We start from the raw sequence: 18,684 nt of genomic DNA on the forward strand, positions 1-18,684 counted from the left end.
GTGGCTTGTCTACCACCTTGTTACTTTTCCTTGTTTTCATATTCCTTGTTTTAGGGATGGAAACTCTCCATGTTTCCCTCCATGTCTTGTGCATTGTTTGTAACTAATAATCACCTTGTATACTTGTATATCTAACCCTTCACTAAGTAAGAAACTCAATTGGCAGATTTGAATTCTCTGCAAAACCTATCTTGTTCTTCTTATTATACATTCTCAACTCTCTCAATTACACTATATTTGGCATGGTATCAGAGCAATCGATTTTGGTTGCCTCTGCATAACCTTGTTCTTGCCTAAATCTCTACCTATCCTTGCCCATAATTTGCTGTTATATTATTCCTACCTCATACTTTGCCTTGCCTCAAAATTGGTCTTGATCACAAGCCTTTTTTGTGCTCTTGTTTGCTGAAGTTTTAAGCTATTTCTTCCTCTACATCCTTTTATATACTTACCTCATGGGTGACACCAACGACTCCATCAACGACTCCACGGACGACTCCTCTAAAATCGACTCCACCAAGATCGACTCCACAACACCACCACCACCCCGGTCCTCTCATGACTACTCTCCAATTACTCCTGATAAGTTGGATGGGTCCAACTATCCTGCATGGTCTCGTAGTGTTCGCTTGGCCATCACTGCTCGTCGTATGGCTGGTTTCATTAATGGTAAAAAGATTGCCCCTGCCATTGATGATCCTAGCTATGAAGCCTGGGATGAAGACAACTGTTTGGTGCAGTCATGGCTCCTCAACTCCATGACCAAAAATGTACGTGCCTTATTTGATCACTGCTCAACGGCTTATGCGGTGTGGGACGCAGCTCGGAAGACATATACTGTCACACAGAATAGCTCCAAGTTGTACCAACTCCGTCGTCAGTCAGTCACCACCTCTCAAAGTGGTGAACCTGTGAATGTATTCTACGAAAAATTACACATAATATGGCAGGAAATTGACAGCCTCCGTCCCTGCAAACATACCAATCCCGATGATGTGGCTCTTCACCAACAAGCACTTGAGGTGGAACGTGTGTACGATTTTTTGGGAGGACTCGATCCCAACTTTGATTCCGTTCGTAGTCGGATTCTTGCCATGAATCCGCTTCCAGCAGTCATTGAAGCTTATGCACTAGTGGTAGAAGAAGATAATCGCCAATCTTCCATGCTTGGCGGTGGGAGTGCAATGGCGGTCAAGCCATATCGGCCACCACACCGTACGTCCTCCGGACTTCCCCCCCGGGGTCCCAAAACTGACAATGCAAAGGGAACTGAGAAGTGCACTCATTGTGGTGGTGATCATCTTGTTGAGAAGTGCTTCAAGCTTCATGGTTATCCTGAGTGGTGGGATGCTTTCAAATCCCGCAACAAAACACCCAAGGCAGCATGTGTTATAACTACCGATGCCTCTCCATCTTCCACCCTACTCTCCGACTCCGAATCAGGTACACAACCCACTACATGGATAATTGACACAGGTGCCACTGATCATATGACTTTTGACTCTACTATGTTTTCCACAATATCTTCTAAGTCTCGTCATCCTTACATCACTAGTGCCAATGGAGTCCCCTCTAATGTTGCTGGTGAAGGAACTATATCACTTTCCCCTTCCTTATCTTTATCTCATACACTACTTGTTCCCTCCATCAATTGCAATTTGCTGTCTGTTGGAAAATTACTTGACTCACATAACTGTTATGCCACATTCTATCCTTCCCATTGTCTTTTTCAGGACCTCACGACTCACGCGACGATTGGGCATGGTAAACGAAGAGGGGGGTTGTATTCCTTGACGGTCTCTTCACCACCAAGGGCAGCTCATACTCAAGGTTCCAGCTCACAAGCTCGCAATCAACATCAGATTTGGCTTTGGCATTGTCGTCTAGGACATCCATCCTTTGGCTATCTTCAACGTTTGTTTCCGTCTTTGTTTCGTGGCCTAGATCATTCTCAGTTTCAGTGTGAAACCTGTGTATTGGCCAAAAGCCATCGAACTATTTTTCCCTTAAGTGATAATAAAACGGAATTCCCTTTTGATTTGGTTCACTCTGATGTTTGGGGTCCTGCTAAAGTTTCTTCCAATGGCAAAAGATGGTTTATTACATTTATTGATGATTGTACTCGCATGACTTGGGTATATTTACTAGCTCATAAAAGTGACGTTTCCGCTGCAATCCGTGAATTTCATGCTATGATTACCACACAGTTCCAAGCTTCCATCAAAGTATTCCGGTCTGATAATGGTGGGGAATATGTGAACAATGTCTTGTCACATTTCTTTCGAGACCAAGGCATCATTCATCAAACCTCCACATCTTTCACTCCGCAACAAAATGGTGTCGCAGAGCGAAAGAATCGACAATTACTTGAGGTTACTCGTGCTTACATGCTGGATAAATCGGTCCCTCACTACTTATGGGGACATGCCCTTCTTTCTACAGTATATGTAATTAATCGAGTGCCGAGTTGTGTTTTGAAGTTTGAAACTCCACTGAACACCTTGGCTCGTCATGTCTCTCTTCCTACAGTCCTCAAGCTGCCTCCTCGCATATTTGGTTGTGTTGTATATGCTCATGTTCCATCTCATCAAAGAAGTAAGCTGGACCCTTGTGCCATTCGATGTGTGTTCGTTGGGTATGGATCAACTCAAAAGGGATACAAGTGTTACCATCCTCCTACTCGTAAGCTCTTTGTCACTATGGATGCCACATTTCATGAAGATTTATCCTACTTTAAAGCTGCTATGCCCCCTTCTCTTCAGGGGGAGAGAAGGAATGAAGAGAAGGAAGAAAAGGAAGAAAATATCCAAGTCTGTGACAAAACGACCGGTCGCAACCCAGAAGCGACCGGTCGCTTTCCTGAAACGACCGGTCGCACTGACCGCGACCGGTCGCCTTGCTCCAGCGATGATGAAGATCGACTCTGTGACAAAACGACCGGTCGTAATCCTGAAACGACCGGTCGCACTGACCGCGACCGGTCGCCTTGCTCCAGCGATGATGAAGATCGACTCTGTGACAAAACGACCGGTCGTAATCCAGAAGCGACCGGTCGTCGTGACAAAACGACCGGTCGCACAGAATCCAGCGACCGGTCGCCAAGCACCAGTGAACTTCAAAATTTGGACAGCGATGAAGGTATTGGAAAATTGTCGTTCTTATTTGGTGAAGATCCCGGAGGAGACAATTCAAATGGTTGCTGCGATCAACAACAAAATACAACCCCTTCTTCTCAACCATCGGACCAGTCGTCTCGTGATGAGGAAACACTTGAGGTAATTCCCGAAGCACCTAATGCTATACCATACACTCTCCCACCTAGGACCACTAGAGGAAAACCCAAGCCTCAATATTGTCCTGACCTTACTGCCAAATCTAAATATCCCATTAATAACCATGTTTCAACTCATAGATTGTCAAAGTCATATGCATCATTTGTCAATCAATTATCTACTGTATGTGTTCCAAATAAGTGGCAGGATGCTATAACAGATTCCAGATGGGCTGAAGCAATGGCGATTGAAATGGAAGCTCTGGAAAAGAATTCTACATGGGAAATAGTCCAGTTGCCACAAGGGAAGAAACCAGTTGGATGTCGGTGGATATACACCATTAAATACAAAGCTGATGGATCCATAGATCGATACAAAGCTCGATTAGTGGCCAAAGGGTATACACAAACATATGGAATTGACTACCAAGAGACATTTGCACCTGTTGCCAAGATCAATACCGTACGTGTTCTCATGTCATTGGCTGCAAACCTTGATTGGCCACTATTGCAGTATGATGTAAAGAATGCATTTCTTCACGGGGAATTGCAAGAAGAAGTGTATATGGAACCACCACCAGGGATCTCCATGGCACTTGGTCCCAACACCGTGTGCAAGCTGAGAAAATCATTATACGGGCTAAAGCAGTCACCACGAGCCTGGTTTGGAAAATTCACAGATTCTATGAAGCGCTTTGGGTACACTCAGAGCCACTCGGATCACACTTTATTCTTAAAGCGTCATGGTGACAAACTTACGGCCCTTATCATCTATGTTGATGATATGGTGGTTACCGGTAATGACAATGAAGAAATGAAGAATCTGCAGAAGCTCCTTGCTAGTAAATTTGAGATGAAGGAATTAGGTGAGTTACAATATTTTCTTGGCATAGAAGTTGCTAGATCAACACATGGCATATTTCTATCCCAACGAAAATATGTGTTAGACTTGTTAACAGAAACTGGAATGCTTGATTGTAAGCCAGCTGACACACCTATTGAGCAGAACCACAAGTTAGGGATGTATCCAGACCAAGCACCCACTGACAAAGAAAGATATCAAAGATTGGTTGGGCGACTGATTTATCTATCACACACACGCCCCGACATAGCTTATGCTGTGAGTATGGTGAGTCAGTTTATGCATCAACCAAGTGAGGCACACATGAATGCAGTAACTCGGATCATGAGGTACTTGAAGGCTGCCCCTGCCAAAGGGTTGATATTCTCCAAACATACACATATGAACCCAGAAGGATACACAGATGCGGATTGGGCAGGATCCATCACAGATAGACGTTCTACTTCTGGATACTTTACATTTGTGGGGGGCAACTTAGTCACTTGGAGAAGTAAGAAGCAAAAAGTTGTGGCTAGATCAAGTGCTGAAGCAGAATTTAGGGGAATGGCTCAAGGAGTTTGTGAATTGCTCTGGTTACGGAAATTACTGAAGGATCTGGGAATTAAACCATTGAAAGCTACAAACTTGTACTGCGACAATAAATCAGCTATCGAGATAGCACATAACCCAGTACAACACGACCGTACCAAACATGTGGAAGTCGACCGACACTTCATCAAAGAGAAACTAGAAAGGGGTATAATCAAGTTTCCATTTGTAAACTCGGAAAACCAACTTGCTGACATCTTGACGAAGGCCGTATCAAGTAAAGTTTTCCATGACTCACTGGACAAGTTGGGCATGCGTGATATCTTTGCACCAACTTGAGGGGGAGTGTTAGTAAAGTCAAAGACAAAACATAGACATCCCTAAGTGGCTTGTCTACCACCTTGTTACTTTTCCTTGTTTTCATATTCCTTGTTTTAGGGATGGAAACTCTCCATGTTTCCCTCCATGTCTTGTGCATTGTTTGTAACTAATAATCACCTTGTATACTTGTATATCTAACCCTTCACTAAGTAAGAAACTCAATTGGCAGATTTGAATTCTCTGCAAAACCTATCTTGTTCTTCTTATTATACATTCTCAACTCTCTCAATTACACTATATTTGGCAAAAATTGCAAGTCAATTATTTTCCAGATGAAACCAAACGTCGAGACGCAAGTTCCACATTCTCTTCAAACAATTCTAGTCTAAGTGTGTACACTTTCGGAGGCCTCTTCATTATCACAGCAGTGATTTCGATTTCTTCATGCTTGATTTATATAGTTTGTTTCCTCCACAAATACTGGCCTGCTTTGAATTCCATTCATCCAGAAGCCTCCCTCTTGTCAAAATTAGCGAAGCGTTTTGACCGAAAAGACAGCACTCTGTTTGCTTTAGAGCAAACCAGTCAAGCGACTCATGTAAATGCTGCTTCTGCAACAAATGCTAGAGGAGCTGATGCTGCTTCACCACATGCTAGGGACAACATGCTGAGCAATGCAGTGTCTTCCAACCAAGGATTGGACAATGTCTCCAAAGAGATATACCTCTACATTTTATGGATTTTGGGTGCTTCTCCTATGGTTGTGCTTGATTTCTGATACATGTGCTCTACCTACTAAGGTTCTGTTTGAGAAAATATACTTCACATAATGAATGTTGGGATTTTATTTTTCTTCAATTATTTGTTGATCTAAATGATTATTCAATTACTATTTTCACCTCGAATCAATGACTCATAATATGTTATTAGATCAGTATGTCATTTTGCAGACAAGTTCGGCACCATATGTGCCTCTTTTGACAACGAAAGCTATTATTAGCACTCCAAAATAATCATTATGCACGCCTACGCCTTGCTTACAAGTCCTAACAACCACTCCTCCATGAAAGTGAGATTAAAATAAAGGAGTGTAAGTGTAACTTCCACCTATGGAAGGGAGATTGAAAATGAAGAAATAAAAATAATTGATTAGGTTTTGTTTTAATTTTCCTTTCCTGTTATATAGCATTCCATGCACATTTCTTGCCCTCCCACCATCTTTCTTCCTCCATATTTCCTCTATGTCTAGCAAAAACATGAAAACTAAAAAGCAACAAGAAAAAGGTTGCCAAGTGCCAATAACAACTCCCTAAACAAATGTTGAAAAAAGAGTAACTAATTACAGTTTTAGGCGATCAGCGTTTTTGTTCACATGGGCAAATGAATTTGATGAAATATTAGAAAAGGTGAAACTTTAAGACCTAGCTTGGGAAGCAAGCCATCAGTTTGGACGTCCGCATCAATCACCTGCAGAGCAAGCTAACAAGTGTTCATTATATATGTAGCAAACTAAAAGTTAAATGGCTGGCTCTAAGTAATCAATCTTTTGTAAATAGTTCAGATCAAATTAATTCCTTGCTTACCAAATTTCAACCTTATTTTGGAGACAAATAAGTAGAAAGGGCATATTCTCAAAAAATTAAAAATTAATAATAAAATTGTGGTATAGGATCATTGTACCAAGTCATAGAGTAAAAGGTTGAGAATTAGCACGATGAGAACTATAAAGAACCTGCAATTAGAAAGAAAAGATTTATATTTAAGACCATTCAATTAATCAGCACAGCTAATAATATTATCATCATTCGAACTCTACATATGAGACTTTTTTGGCTTAATTGCTAATAAATCTGGAAAGTGGTACCTCACTAATGTAAGCTAGTTGTTACAGCTCAAAAGGAGAAAATCATGGAGATTATGACTGACATTGACTTGAATAAATTGACAAATACAAACAAGTATAGGCACATAAATTACAATTTACAAGCCTTCGGGTGATAGCGCACTTTACGTACTTCACAGCCATGAGGGAGACAGCAATAAAGGAGGAATCAAACCAGAGTAGGAAGGCCAACTTAGTAAAGTTAGTCTTCATTCATCATCTCAGTGATTGTCTCCATGGATCATCAATGATTGAAACGGAACCCTCTTAATTTCCACTAGTGTGGAAAACTCCTCGTGCATTGGCTGCTTCCATGGTTCCCCATCCATCTGCATATATGCATTTCTCCACTCCCCACCTCTAACTTCCAACCGAATTGCAGCAGCCTAATACAAGTGTAACTTGTTCAATACATGAGCACTAAATTTCCAGCATATCAAATAACAATGCATGCACAGACCTTTAAAAATCAACAATGGCAAGCTCTCTGGATAAACGAACAGGCAAAACGAATACACAATAATCCTATTTTCAGACTGAACTGACAACAAATTGAAGCCATACATTTTTTAGGCCCAACTTCTAAGTCCTTTACAACACAAAATGTGAAACAGACAAGGATTATCCATCCAACATGTCCTGCACTGCATCTCAGCATTCAGTGTTGCTACAATGTCTAAAAAATCATACCCTAAACAACATGAACCTAAAAGGAAATTTCTAATTCTTTTAAAAACGTGTGACTGGCAATACTGATTTAGCCCGGGCCAAGAGGGAACAGAACATTCCAAAATGAACACTCAGATATTCTTTTCTTTTGTAAGCATTCCATATGTATGTACAAGATGGGATAGACAGCTTTCTTCTGAATCATGTTTTAAGAAAGTTTACGAGACCATATCAAAATTTTCCAGCGACAGAGGGGTATATTCTACTAAATTTTCATGTCTCGCCTATGAATACTTCAGGTAGAAGGAAATTTAATTATTAAAAAATATTATTGAGTGAGTTTAGGACAAGCAGGCCGGGGGCAGACTGTGTGGAATTGGATAGAGAGCAGGGAACTAAAAGAGTAGCCACTTCATCAACAGATCATCCAGCTTATTATAAGTGATGTCACTAAAAACAAATGCAATTATTCAAGAGTTCAAAACTGCATCCTGAAAATTGAGGTATTTTACAATAAGATCCTGATATTATCAATATTCTAAAAAGCATTACATTTTCTGTAATTTTATTAGGTTGGGGAGCTGCTGTAGGATAGTTTTTAGACTTGTATTAAACTGTAAGAGGTGCATTTTGATTTGTTTTTTAAGGATGTTTCTTTTTTATGGTGGATTCTGGTTCACTAAGTTTTGAATTGTGATTTTAGCTCTTATAAAATTTTGTCTCTCATAAAAAAGATATTCTAAAAAACCCTTACTTTTGCATGCCGAGTAAACACTTGACCTAATAATAGCATGGAGATAGACATTGTTGCAGTACCTGAGCAATATGCTTGGCAGAGATGAGTTCAACCATAACAAAAGATGCATGCCATCCTTGTTTAAGGCCAAAAATTTCTAAAAGACCATCATCAGCATGGGCCTCCACAAAGCCTCTCTGAAACAATAAAATTTAAGCTACCGATTATTAGCTTCTCTGATATGCATGATTTAAATGAGCACACTGAATAAAATTTGCATAATCATCAAAACTTTGAACTCTACTAAATAACTTTGGCGTAAAGTTGTGAGTGAGAAAAAAAATCTAACAAAGACAAAACGATTCATATATAAATATCAACTAAAATTTCAGGACCTACTTCCAGGCATAAACAAAAGGCAACAAGGCAACCTGAACTTACAAAAGTAAACTTCATATCCTTGAAGAATCGTAAAAATAATAAATAAATAAATAAATAAATATGTTTGTGTCAGCACCTCTCTTTGTGTCACCTAAAAACAAAACACAAAACTTATCCTTCAAAATACTGATAGGCAACACCACATTATTGCAGTAAAAACTATATGATACCTTTTCCAAGTACTCTGGTTTCAGATTACCCCATGGATTTCTTCCACTCCCATAGCTATGAAGATTTAGAACAACAATAGCCCTTACGCTGAAAGAAGATGAAATAACAACATAAGCTATTATGAAACAAACAAATACAACCAAAGGGAAAATCTGGTGCTTTACAAGTACTCCATGTCTGGCAGCATTGTAGTGTAAATTATTTTACGTTCAGAAAAATACAAATAAAAACCAAAGGAACGGATATACCCATGTAGTCAGAAATAGATGACAAGGATATGATACATAGTTTATACTTTACTGGTTAAGTGATACATAAACTTGTATTGAAAAGAACAAGAAAGTAAGAAAGAGAAGCAAACTTAAAAATAAATAAAAAAAGACTACCAAGAGCTAAGCATGCAAATAAAAAATAATGTTGCCAGAATTGTACCCCCAAAAAAAAAGTGTACCTTGATGGCACTGGAATCTGCTCCCATTCTGAGCAATTAACCTTTTTGACATGCATCCTTAGGATGTTCTTTAGTCCCCTGCAACCAGACAAATTATTGGATACACATCAGCAAAGGGACAAAGAGACGGGGAATATTACAAATCTTTGCCAATTTTACATATGTAACAATTACCCTCCCATTATAAATGTAAAATTTGTCTAGAATCACTGAGTCACATAACACAAACTCTCATTTGGCCATAAAAACTTGAAGGGTACATTAGAAAGGAGTGAGTTATAGATCAAGCAAAACCATTAAGAGGCCATTTCGCTTCTACTCCAATTCTTCTCAACCAGGGACAACTTCTAGAATGGAAGTTTTGTATTCTTAAAAGTCCAGTTTTCCTAATTCATATTAGAAAATCTTAAAACAATTACAGTCAAATCAAATTAACATGGAGAGCCGCCATCATAATAATTAAAACACTGCTTCAGTTGGGAGATATCAAACCTTAAACCTGGATCACTTGTGCAAGGTGTGAAGAACCAACCTTGAGTGCAACTATAACCAGAGTACACCAACTGCAAGAAAGATGGATCAGCCACAATACCGTGCAAATGAAATCACTGATTAAACCATGCCCCAAAGGAAAATCCAATCATATATAAAGGTAAAAAGAGATTCAATCAGACCTTATTTGAAACTGGACCTTGTGCAAGATAGGGTTTTTCGTTTCGTAAATGGTGGAATCCATAAGCAACTTGTGCATCCATTCCTGTATGACCAAATAACAAAAACAGGCTCGCGTAAAGGGAAATTCCTCATAAAAAAGAACCTATTAAACATACTTTTCCAGTATAGAAGCTTGTAAGACAAACCATGGGGATGTACCACTATCTTACCATCTAACACCATGTAAAAACCATAGGTGCATCAATAAATAAAGCCAATCTACCAATGATGTCAACATACCTATACTAAAGTAATTGTAAAACACTCCTTGGTGACAAATTGCTTTCTCAGGCAAATCCCCTTGAATTTCCAAACCCTGCAGTGAATAAAAAGTGCCAAACATAACATATACGATTATGATAAACTTAAGGCCATATCAAAAAGGGATCTCAATATGCAAAAAAAAAAAAAAAAAAAAAAAAAAAACCAAACTTTCATTCACAGGAAACAAGCAAATAAACTTTATCAACAATATAATGTAATCAATGATTCCTTAAATATTTCATCTATTTTCCCAAACCACTCTTCTTCATCACTTTTTGAGCTCTAACTCACTAGCCACTGAATAGTTCATTCTCGAAGGACACACTACAAGTATCCAAAAAGAATGTCAAAAGAACTACCTTTTATAGATACAGAAAACAGTAGGGAGAAAGGCATTGCATATGATTTGAAATTGGAAAAAAGAAAGCCCCTTCATAGAAAATTAAAGAAAATATATTAAAGCAAGACAATACATACAAAAGTCCTTCAGCATACATGTAAGGAAAATCTAAATGCAATTTTAGCCAAATACAGGATAGGATTTAGGGGCTGGGCTTCCAATGCTCACATAAGAAGCAGGAAAATGCAAATGCAATCTTGACCAATCACATCTGGCATGTCATGTGGGTGATTCTGATAGCTTATCGATGTCAGGAATTAACTAACTAGAATAACTTTGGGGAGTACAAAAAGGGTTGTGGTAATTGCAGAGAATTATTTTTTGATGGACTAACTGCAGAGAATTACAAACATATGAATTAAATGAGGAAAATAAAGGAAATGTGTAGACCGAGATACCAAGAAAACAAACCTGTCAGCAACATGTAATATTCATTCATCAAAAAAGTCACTACTGCTTTACAATACAAGATATAGTTTTATTTAGTTTTCAAGAGATTGTCTTATTTGCCAGAGATAACACCATCAGATCCAGAGAGTTGAGCAATATAAACATTAATTTTTACCCATAAGAGTAACTCACAAACCAGAATATTAATTGCACAGTATTTGACACCTGAATGAAAACTCATATTTCTAGAAATTTAACATTCAGAAGGTAAAGCCAGTAAGAGTAGCTAAGCAATGCAAATGTTAGAATGCAAAGTAGCCAGATTTACAACCTCATCAAGAGTGCACTCTTCGGTAGCCTTCAAAGAATGAGGTGGATCCATAACTGTACCAGCTGGCATTGACAACACAATATGCCAACTGCACCATAAATAAATAAAACAAATATTAATGTAGCTGTTAGTTGAACCAAAACCATAAATAAGTAGTGTTACTGCCACTACAAACAGAGTTGTTTATATCACAATGGGGCCTCATCCCAAATTATTTGTATATAAGAAACCCACAAAACTATAGGCTACATAGCATATAAACAGGTAAGGGTGAGAACTTAACATTAAGCTTGCCTATAACATGCCGAAAAACCAGACCAACCACCAAATAATACCAAATCTCCATTTGCCAAAAGGTTTATTATGTAAGACATTTTCCTTCGGGAGGGAGGGGGGAAGTAAACAGAAAATAAAAATTAAAAAAAATTAGTTAGACAAATCCATGAAACGAAACAGGCTGAATTGGAACCACAACATTGTTTTCAAGGGATAAAAAAAAAGAGGAACCCACATCTCAAATGCAATCAATTTGCTAACAAAACTGACCCTGGAAATGAGAGTGACACACATGCACAAAGGTGAATGCAGAGTCAAGTGAAATAAAATTTCAAGAACACATTGAAGAGTTGTAAATTTTTTCAAAAAGGGAAAAAGATTCAGAGTGCAAGAATAAAGGTACTGAATCTCCAATAGGTAAAAAAAGGTCCTGAATCTCCTATAGGGGAAAAAAGGACCTGAATCATACTAAATTTCAGTATATTAGCTGCACGCAACTTCTAAAGTAGCTAGCTACACAATCATTCATTAGAAAAGATTAGAGAAAGGCCTTAACTCTACAAGCCTTCTACTTGAAAACATATACAAACTGTTACCTAATAGGCTTACCTATCCAAACGGCATATTGGACCTGCAGTAGCCCTGAATAGAGTTTTTTTAATGGCTGATTTCCAGGCAAAAGGGAATGAACCACCCTGGTGATAACATATATACCCATTGCTCAATCATGCAAGAAAATCTCCACAAACTCAAAATACATTGCAAAAAGATAGCTTACCCAACCAAAACTCCTAGACAGATCGTTTCCCGTGCCAAGTGGAACAATTCCTACCGGAGGAACTGGTTCCCGACCCTGTCTATTTAGTTCAGATAGGCAACCTAATACCCAACCGACTGTACCATCACCCCCCGCAACCTGCACAATCATTCCAATATATTGCTGTAGGGATCCCACTAGATGCCAAAAGTCAGAGTAATTATGAGATAAGGGCTTTAAGTAAATGTGCCGCAATGTCATACCATAACCCTGATCTTTTGACGACACTCTTTCGCACAAATGTCACCAAGATCAGCCAATAACTCTAGACAACCCAATCCATACTGAACGAATTCATGAGGCTTCACATCTGAGAGGTCAAAAACCTGCATAACAAATTATTTCCAATTCAAACAAACCACCCCTTATACAAATTCAAGAAATATGAAGAAAACCTGTATGAAAACAAAGAAAAGGGACTAACAAACAGATATGAAAGGGAAAAAATTCAAAAAACACTGATTCAGATGAAAAAGGTCAGCCTACTTCAAAATGCACAAGCTAAACATACATTTGACTAGATGGTCTTAATTCCACGTTGTTTTTGCAGCACACGCTCACAGAAAAGCTTCATAACAGGCATGATCTTTTACTACTCCAGGACACAGAAACCACTAACTTTTAGCTTATATTTGTTTGGCGGAATGGGATTCTAGGAATCTTAAACCTATTCCTTGCAATGGGACTTTAAAAGCCCATGAACCCAACCCAGCATTCTCATTTCAATGTTTCCTTTTTCTTTTTTCTTTGCCAGTACCATTTCAGTGTTTTAAAAAATGCTGATAATGGAAATGCGTATAAGGACAGCTACGATTGCCTATCAGTGCCAGACAACTTCGTTCCGCTGCCTCCTCTGTTTTCTTTTTCGTTTTTTTTTTCTTTGTAAATCCCTTGCTGCCTTATAACAACACAATACATCCATACATTACGTAAACTCCCGAAGTTTAAACTCACCCATTAAAACCCAAAAGGAAAAGTTCTCCTCAGAAAAAAATAATAACAACACAAAAATAAAAGGAAAAAAACACCAATAATTATTCTACGTAAACGAAATCCCCTAAACCGTACGTAAGCTGCAAGCAAGAAAGAACACACAAAAATGTAAGTTCATGCATAGACATAAATAATAAATTATAGAAAGAAAAAAAAACTTTTTTTCCACTATTGGATTCTCAGAAAATTAAATTCTTTATAATGGTTCACTACCCAAAAAAAACTATCAAATAGGTCACCAGAAAAACCAAAAAAAAATCAATTGGGTCGGCAGAAAACCAAATAATAAAACAAACATCCAAGGGATCAGTCAATGTCAATTTAATAAACTTGAGAAGAAAAAAAAACCATACCTGTTCTTCACCCATCAACATTTGGAGCCTCTCCTTGAGCATAGGCCCATGCCTCCCGCCGCTCCGCGGATTTATAAACACAACCATGGGTGACTCCGGCGGCGTCTGGTCGTCATTTTCAGCGGTGGCGGTGGCGACGAGGTCTCGGCTTCCCGGAAGGCGGCTCTCTCCGGCGCTTGGGTCCTTTAACCGTATGGAATCGCGCATGGCGAACCGGAGGTACTGCGGCATCAAGAGCTTCTTCTTCAGGTCCTCCTTATCAATCGTCATCCCCGATAGGGTGCAGCTCTTGAACGAATCGATCATCGACGATCGCGCGCTGATCCGCGTCGTCGACGACGGCGAATCCATGTCGCCCTCTATTTTCTCTCTCTTCTCTTTCTCTCTCCTCTCTCCTCTCTCCTCTCTTCTCTCTCTCGCTGAAAAGCGCGTTTATAATTGAAATTTCAAAAGCCAAAGGGGTAGAGAAGAATGATGTGGTCGGGCTCTGGACTTTATTGTGCAAAAATATTTTAAATTTAAAATACAGTTTCTATTATTAGCCGTCTATTCTATAGTTAGGAAATCTTATCCCAAAACTTTAAGACATTTTTAAAAATTTAGTTTGATCAATTGGCGTAATTACATTTTAAAAAAATGAATAAATACACACGGAGATTCCGCGTCCAATTTAGTCAAAGTCACTTTCATCAAAAAACAAATTTAGTCAAAGTCACCAGTAAAAGTTATAGTAGGGTGATGTGTGAAAGATAATAAAATGTTCACACAAAAAAAGATAAAATAAAATTATGGGACTTGACGAATGTTTATGACAGAAGTGTTTTTTTCCGAGAAATACTAGATAGATTATATTTAAAGATAACTTTGCGTGTTATTTCGTCATTATTTGAGTTATACGTGATTATCTTCATATTAAGTCAATATGTTATTGTGTTTGATTACTGAAGAAGATTTACTCATATTAAACACCAAGGACAGAACTACTTGTAGGCTCTACTAGGCTCCAGCCCAGTGCGGTTTTTTGGTTTTCCACATATAAGATTAGTTTTACAAGCCAAACTAGGGTAAATCAAATATTAGCCCACCACTTTAGGTAGAAATAAGCCCATCAATACAACCAATCTCTACACGAGAGACAGGCCTCTGCAAACAAACTCTAACACGTGTTGGTTCATGATTTAATGGAAAAGCATTTTGTGATTTGTGTCGATGTTTCCAGCACAAAAGGAACCAAATTATAATTATAAAAAACTCTAACATTTATCAAGCTTACATAAAATAAAAATAATAATAAAACTCTAACACTTTCCTTTTTTCTTTCACCCTTTTTTTTTTTAATGTTTTTCCTTTTCTCTCTTACTTTTTCTTTATCTCCTCTCCCCTCTCTCCGATTATTTCCTTCTCTTTCAGTTTCTCCCTCTATTAATTTTTTCTATTTCTATGTACACTATCAGCGGCAAGGAAGGTCTTTGGGCATGGATAGCCATTACATAATGTAATTTACATCATAGGTTTTATTATCTATTTTTTCAATAAACTTTTTTGAAAACTATCAGTACGCGAGTCTTTGAGCTGTCATGAATTCATAGCTGTTGACAAAAAAATCACGAGAAATACTTTCTTTTGGGGTCAATTTCATCTTGATCTGGATTGTGGGTATTGAGGTTTTCCGATCAAGCCAAGATGAGTGATGGCGAGGCAGATCTGCTACCATGACCAAAAAAAATTTAGCCCATCCTACAAAAACTCCTGGTTCCATCATTGTTTTTTTTTGAGAAATTCTAGGATTGCATTCATAATTCAGCCAAAAAAGCCATTAGCCACAAGGGGCCAAAACAAACTAGCCACAAAGGGCGATTACAATAACGGAGCGGTCGAATAACAAAATTAAGACAATCTGGTGCGCCTCCACTAACGATCACACAGGATCGAATAAACTCTGGCATAGGCATCCTAATTAAGATTGCAAACTCAGAATAATCAAAAATAGACAAAGCTTGAAAAAACCAAGCCATAACAATACAAATAAAACTCTTACAAAGGAGAGATAAAAGCTCTCACAAAGGAGAGGTGAAAAGCTCTCACAAAAGGAGAGTTGAAAACTCACAGAGAACCTACAGAGTCTCTGTGACTTATTCCGAACATAAAGAAACCGCAAAAAAGATGGTGGTAGAGATCTGACGCCGAAACGCAGATGGAGATCCGACGTCAAAACATAGGTGGAGATCCAACGCTGAGACGCAATCGCCTATGATGGTTAGAGGAAGATCATAACAAATCGCAATCGCCTATGAGGGAAAACCATTTGTCTCTGACAATGAGGGGAGAAGAGAGGGAGGAAGAGAAAGAAGGGAGAGGAGAGGAAGAACAATGGCTTCCTCCCCCCTCAAAGTGAAAACGGCTCTAGGAGGGTTTTTTGGGAGAGAGGGGCTAGGGTTTTTGGGGCCCTTTCAGTTTAAAAATCCTGGTTCCATCATTGTTAGACACCAAAGTTGTTTTTGTACTCGTATTTTTTCATTAATAATTACTATCGTTTATTTTATATATATATCATTCTTTTTTTATATTTGATAATATTTAGATGACCAAACGATTTTTGATTCGGTTAATTTTATTCAAAAGAGAGATGAAAATTGAGAAGAAATAAGGTACAAGGGAGAATGAATGTAGCAAGTATTCATCTCTCTATATTAGTTTGAAAACTGTTTTATGACATTTTTTTTCTACAGGAATTGACAAAAATATTCTCTTTCTATAATAGTTTAACAGAACAAGGTTATTTATTAAAAATTAGGATGATAATACCTTGGAGAGCGACTTGTCTATAGCTTGGCAAGACTTATTAGATCTTAATATTCCAGAGTCTTTCATGACCTTAATTTTTCATACTATTATTATGAAAAATGAACTCATGAGGTAAGCTAATCTACGTGTAAGACATTAGTTTCTTTCTCTCTTTAAAGTCTTAGTGGCTGCCAATAGAGTCTATCTTAGTGAAAAAGGGCTTTGACTTACGGATTAAATATTTCAGGTTCGAATCTCCACAAAATTATAGTTGTAGTTTAAACTATCACTTGTACTAAAATATAAATAAAAAAAAGCTTTCGTGGCTTTTCAATAGAAGGTACTAATTTTTATAACTTTGGAGACTTATTACTACTAACTGAAGTTTAAAAAGATAAAAAATTTCCTTGTAATTATTTCTAATGGCTCTCTATAGTATTCTCTTTAGCTAGCTTGACATATTTATATTGCCTTGAAAGAGAATTAGGATATTCGTTTTATCAACATTGTTTTAGTTTTTCAGTCTTGGTAGTTTGTTCAATAAAGTTCAAAAATTCTGAATTTTATGTGTTATTTTTCTCTTATAATTCCAGAAACTTGGTTGAGTTTGTTGGGTGTTTGTAGTCTCTTTAGGAGAATCAAGCTGGTTAGCAACCGATTGTGTCCTTGATGTAATTAGACTAGATTCAGGGAAACAATGGTGGTAGAAACGGGTTATAGAAAAGTTATTTTTTAGAGTGATCCTCTCTAGATCATTTCAGTTCTTCCGCTGGCTCAGGTTACTTGGGAAGTTTTATCTATTGGGATGACTACTTTTACATTCTCTATCATTTGACTCTTTTTTCTTGTTAATCTAATAAATTTCTATCACCTTTTTATCCAAAAATAAATACATAAAAATGTCGCGGGTATTATTGGGTTATTGAGACTTGGAGAGAGATTCCATGCTTCATAGGCATAACAACTTTCTCTCTCCTTACCTCCCTACTTATTTCTCCCCTTTCTCATCTACTGGATATGGGGTTTTAATTGTAGGGAGGTTATTTGTGTCTAGATTTATTTTGAATTTTGGTTTTTTTACCTAGATTTGCTTGGATCTGTGGTTTTGTTGGTTGGTTTTTGTTGTAGGGTGACGGGTTGTAATCTCAATGGTGTTCTCTGTCTCCAAGGTCACGACGATGACTGTTGTGGCGGTGGCAACATCGATGGTAGTGGCTATGTTGATTTTTGGTTATTGTTTGTTTGTAATTTTATTATTTTGTAAAAATTGCATTAACTCCTTGTGAGTTGGGTGTTTGATTGTTTTCTAGTCTCTACATATATTTTGTACTGTAATATAGGTGTTAATAATTTATCAAACAATCTTGCACTTTATATATCATATTTGTATTGGATCTCTTGTGGTCCTCTGGTCCATGCTTCACATGGGATACCAGGGATAAGATTCTTTTCTTTCACCAACACCATTCTTCTCTTTAATACTAAATAAAGAACTCTTAATTATGTATATACGATTCAGATTGAAAGCTAAGCAACACCTTTATTGGAAAGAAAATTTAAAAAAAAAAGGAAAGAAAGCTAAAGGAATACCAAAACAAGGGTGTCTTTTGCTTTTATTCCAATAGACCTCGTTTGGCCCGCGTGATGAATAGTATTTTAATCCAATTCTATGTTTGGTAATAAAAAAATGAAATTTGAATTGGATGAAAAATAATCCAGTCATAATCACATAATTTATATTTTTGCAAATGATGTTTTATTTTGTGCAAGGGCATCCTTTTTTTTGGGGATCATTTTTTATTATCGTACAAGAGTGTTGGCACTAAAACTGAACAGATAGAGATAGATGCAACTTACAAGTGGTAGGGACGATCGAGGGATCGATTGAGTGTGTAGATGTTCACCTTCATGGGATGCCGATCCTGGATAGAGGAAAGTAATGGATCGTGAGGTCCATTGCACCGGTGTGGTACCAACCTAAGACCCTCCGATGCCAAAGTAAGTTTATGTTTAAGAGTTTTTCTGTTGAC

At 37.8% G+C, this 18,684-nt stretch overlaps 2 protein-coding genes across 2 annotated transcripts; one reads left to right on the forward strand and one right to left on the reverse strand.

Annotated features, from left to right (window-relative positions):
• The first annotated feature begins 8 nt into the window (after positions 1–8).
• On the forward strand, positions 9–1,868 carry LOC148297216 (uncharacterized). The gene is made up of 2 exons (XM_088247567.1): positions 9–1,443; positions 1,734–1,868. Exons 1-2 carry the CDS (start codon positions 456–458, stop codon positions 1,766–1,768), a joined length of 1,023 nt encoding a protein of 340 aa, XP_088103693.1. The 5' UTR covers positions 9–455; the 3' UTR covers positions 1,769–1,868.
• Positions 1,869–6,720: 4,852 nt separating this feature from the next.
• LOC110774119 (diacylglycerol kinase 4) lies at positions 6,721–14,349 on the reverse strand. Its single transcript, XM_021978657.2, has 12 exons — positions 13,871–14,349; positions 12,728–12,850; positions 12,486–12,623; positions 12,317–12,402; positions 11,432–11,519; positions 10,287–10,362; positions 10,007–10,089; positions 9,825–9,895; positions 9,333–9,410; positions 8,881–8,968; positions 8,350–8,466; positions 6,721–7,250 (listed from the first exon to the last, which is right to left on the reverse strand). Exons 1-12 carry the CDS (start codon positions 14,219–14,221, stop codon positions 7,086–7,088), a joined length of 1,464 nt encoding a protein of 487 aa, XP_021834349.2. The 5' UTR covers positions 14,222–14,349; the 3' UTR covers positions 6,721–7,085.
• Between the last annotated feature and the right edge of the window lie 4,335 nt (positions 14,350–18,684).

Source organism: Prunus avium, chromosome 1 (assembly GCF_965620075.1).
Source record: "Prunus avium chromosome 1, drPruAviu1.hap1.1, whole genome shotgun sequence".
Lineage (NCBI taxonomy): Eukaryota > Viridiplantae > Streptophyta > Magnoliopsida > Rosales > Rosaceae > Prunus > Prunus avium.

Bases quoted from the DNA above. Each gene is read 5' to 3' on its own strand.
- LOC148297216 (XM_088247567.1), top strand. From the start codon at position 456: ATGGGTGACACCAACGACTCCATCAACGACTCCACGGACGACTCCTCT. The intron at 1,444-1,733 runs GTACACAACCCA...TGTCTTTTTCAG, and splicing joins ACTCTCCGACTCCGAATCAG to GACCTCACGACTCACGCGAC.
- LOC110774119 (XM_021978657.2), bottom strand. From the start codon at position 14,221: ATGGATTCGCCGTCGTCGACGACGCGGATCAGCGCGCGATCGTCGATG. The intron at 12,624-12,727 runs GTATGACATTGC...ATGATTGTGCAG, and splicing joins GTCAAAAGATCAGGGTTATG to GTTGCGGGGGGTGATGGTAC. The intron at 8,969-9,332 runs GTACACTTTTTT...ATCTTCTTTCAG, and splicing joins CAGATTCCAGTGCCATCAAG to CGTAAGGGCTATTGTTGTTC.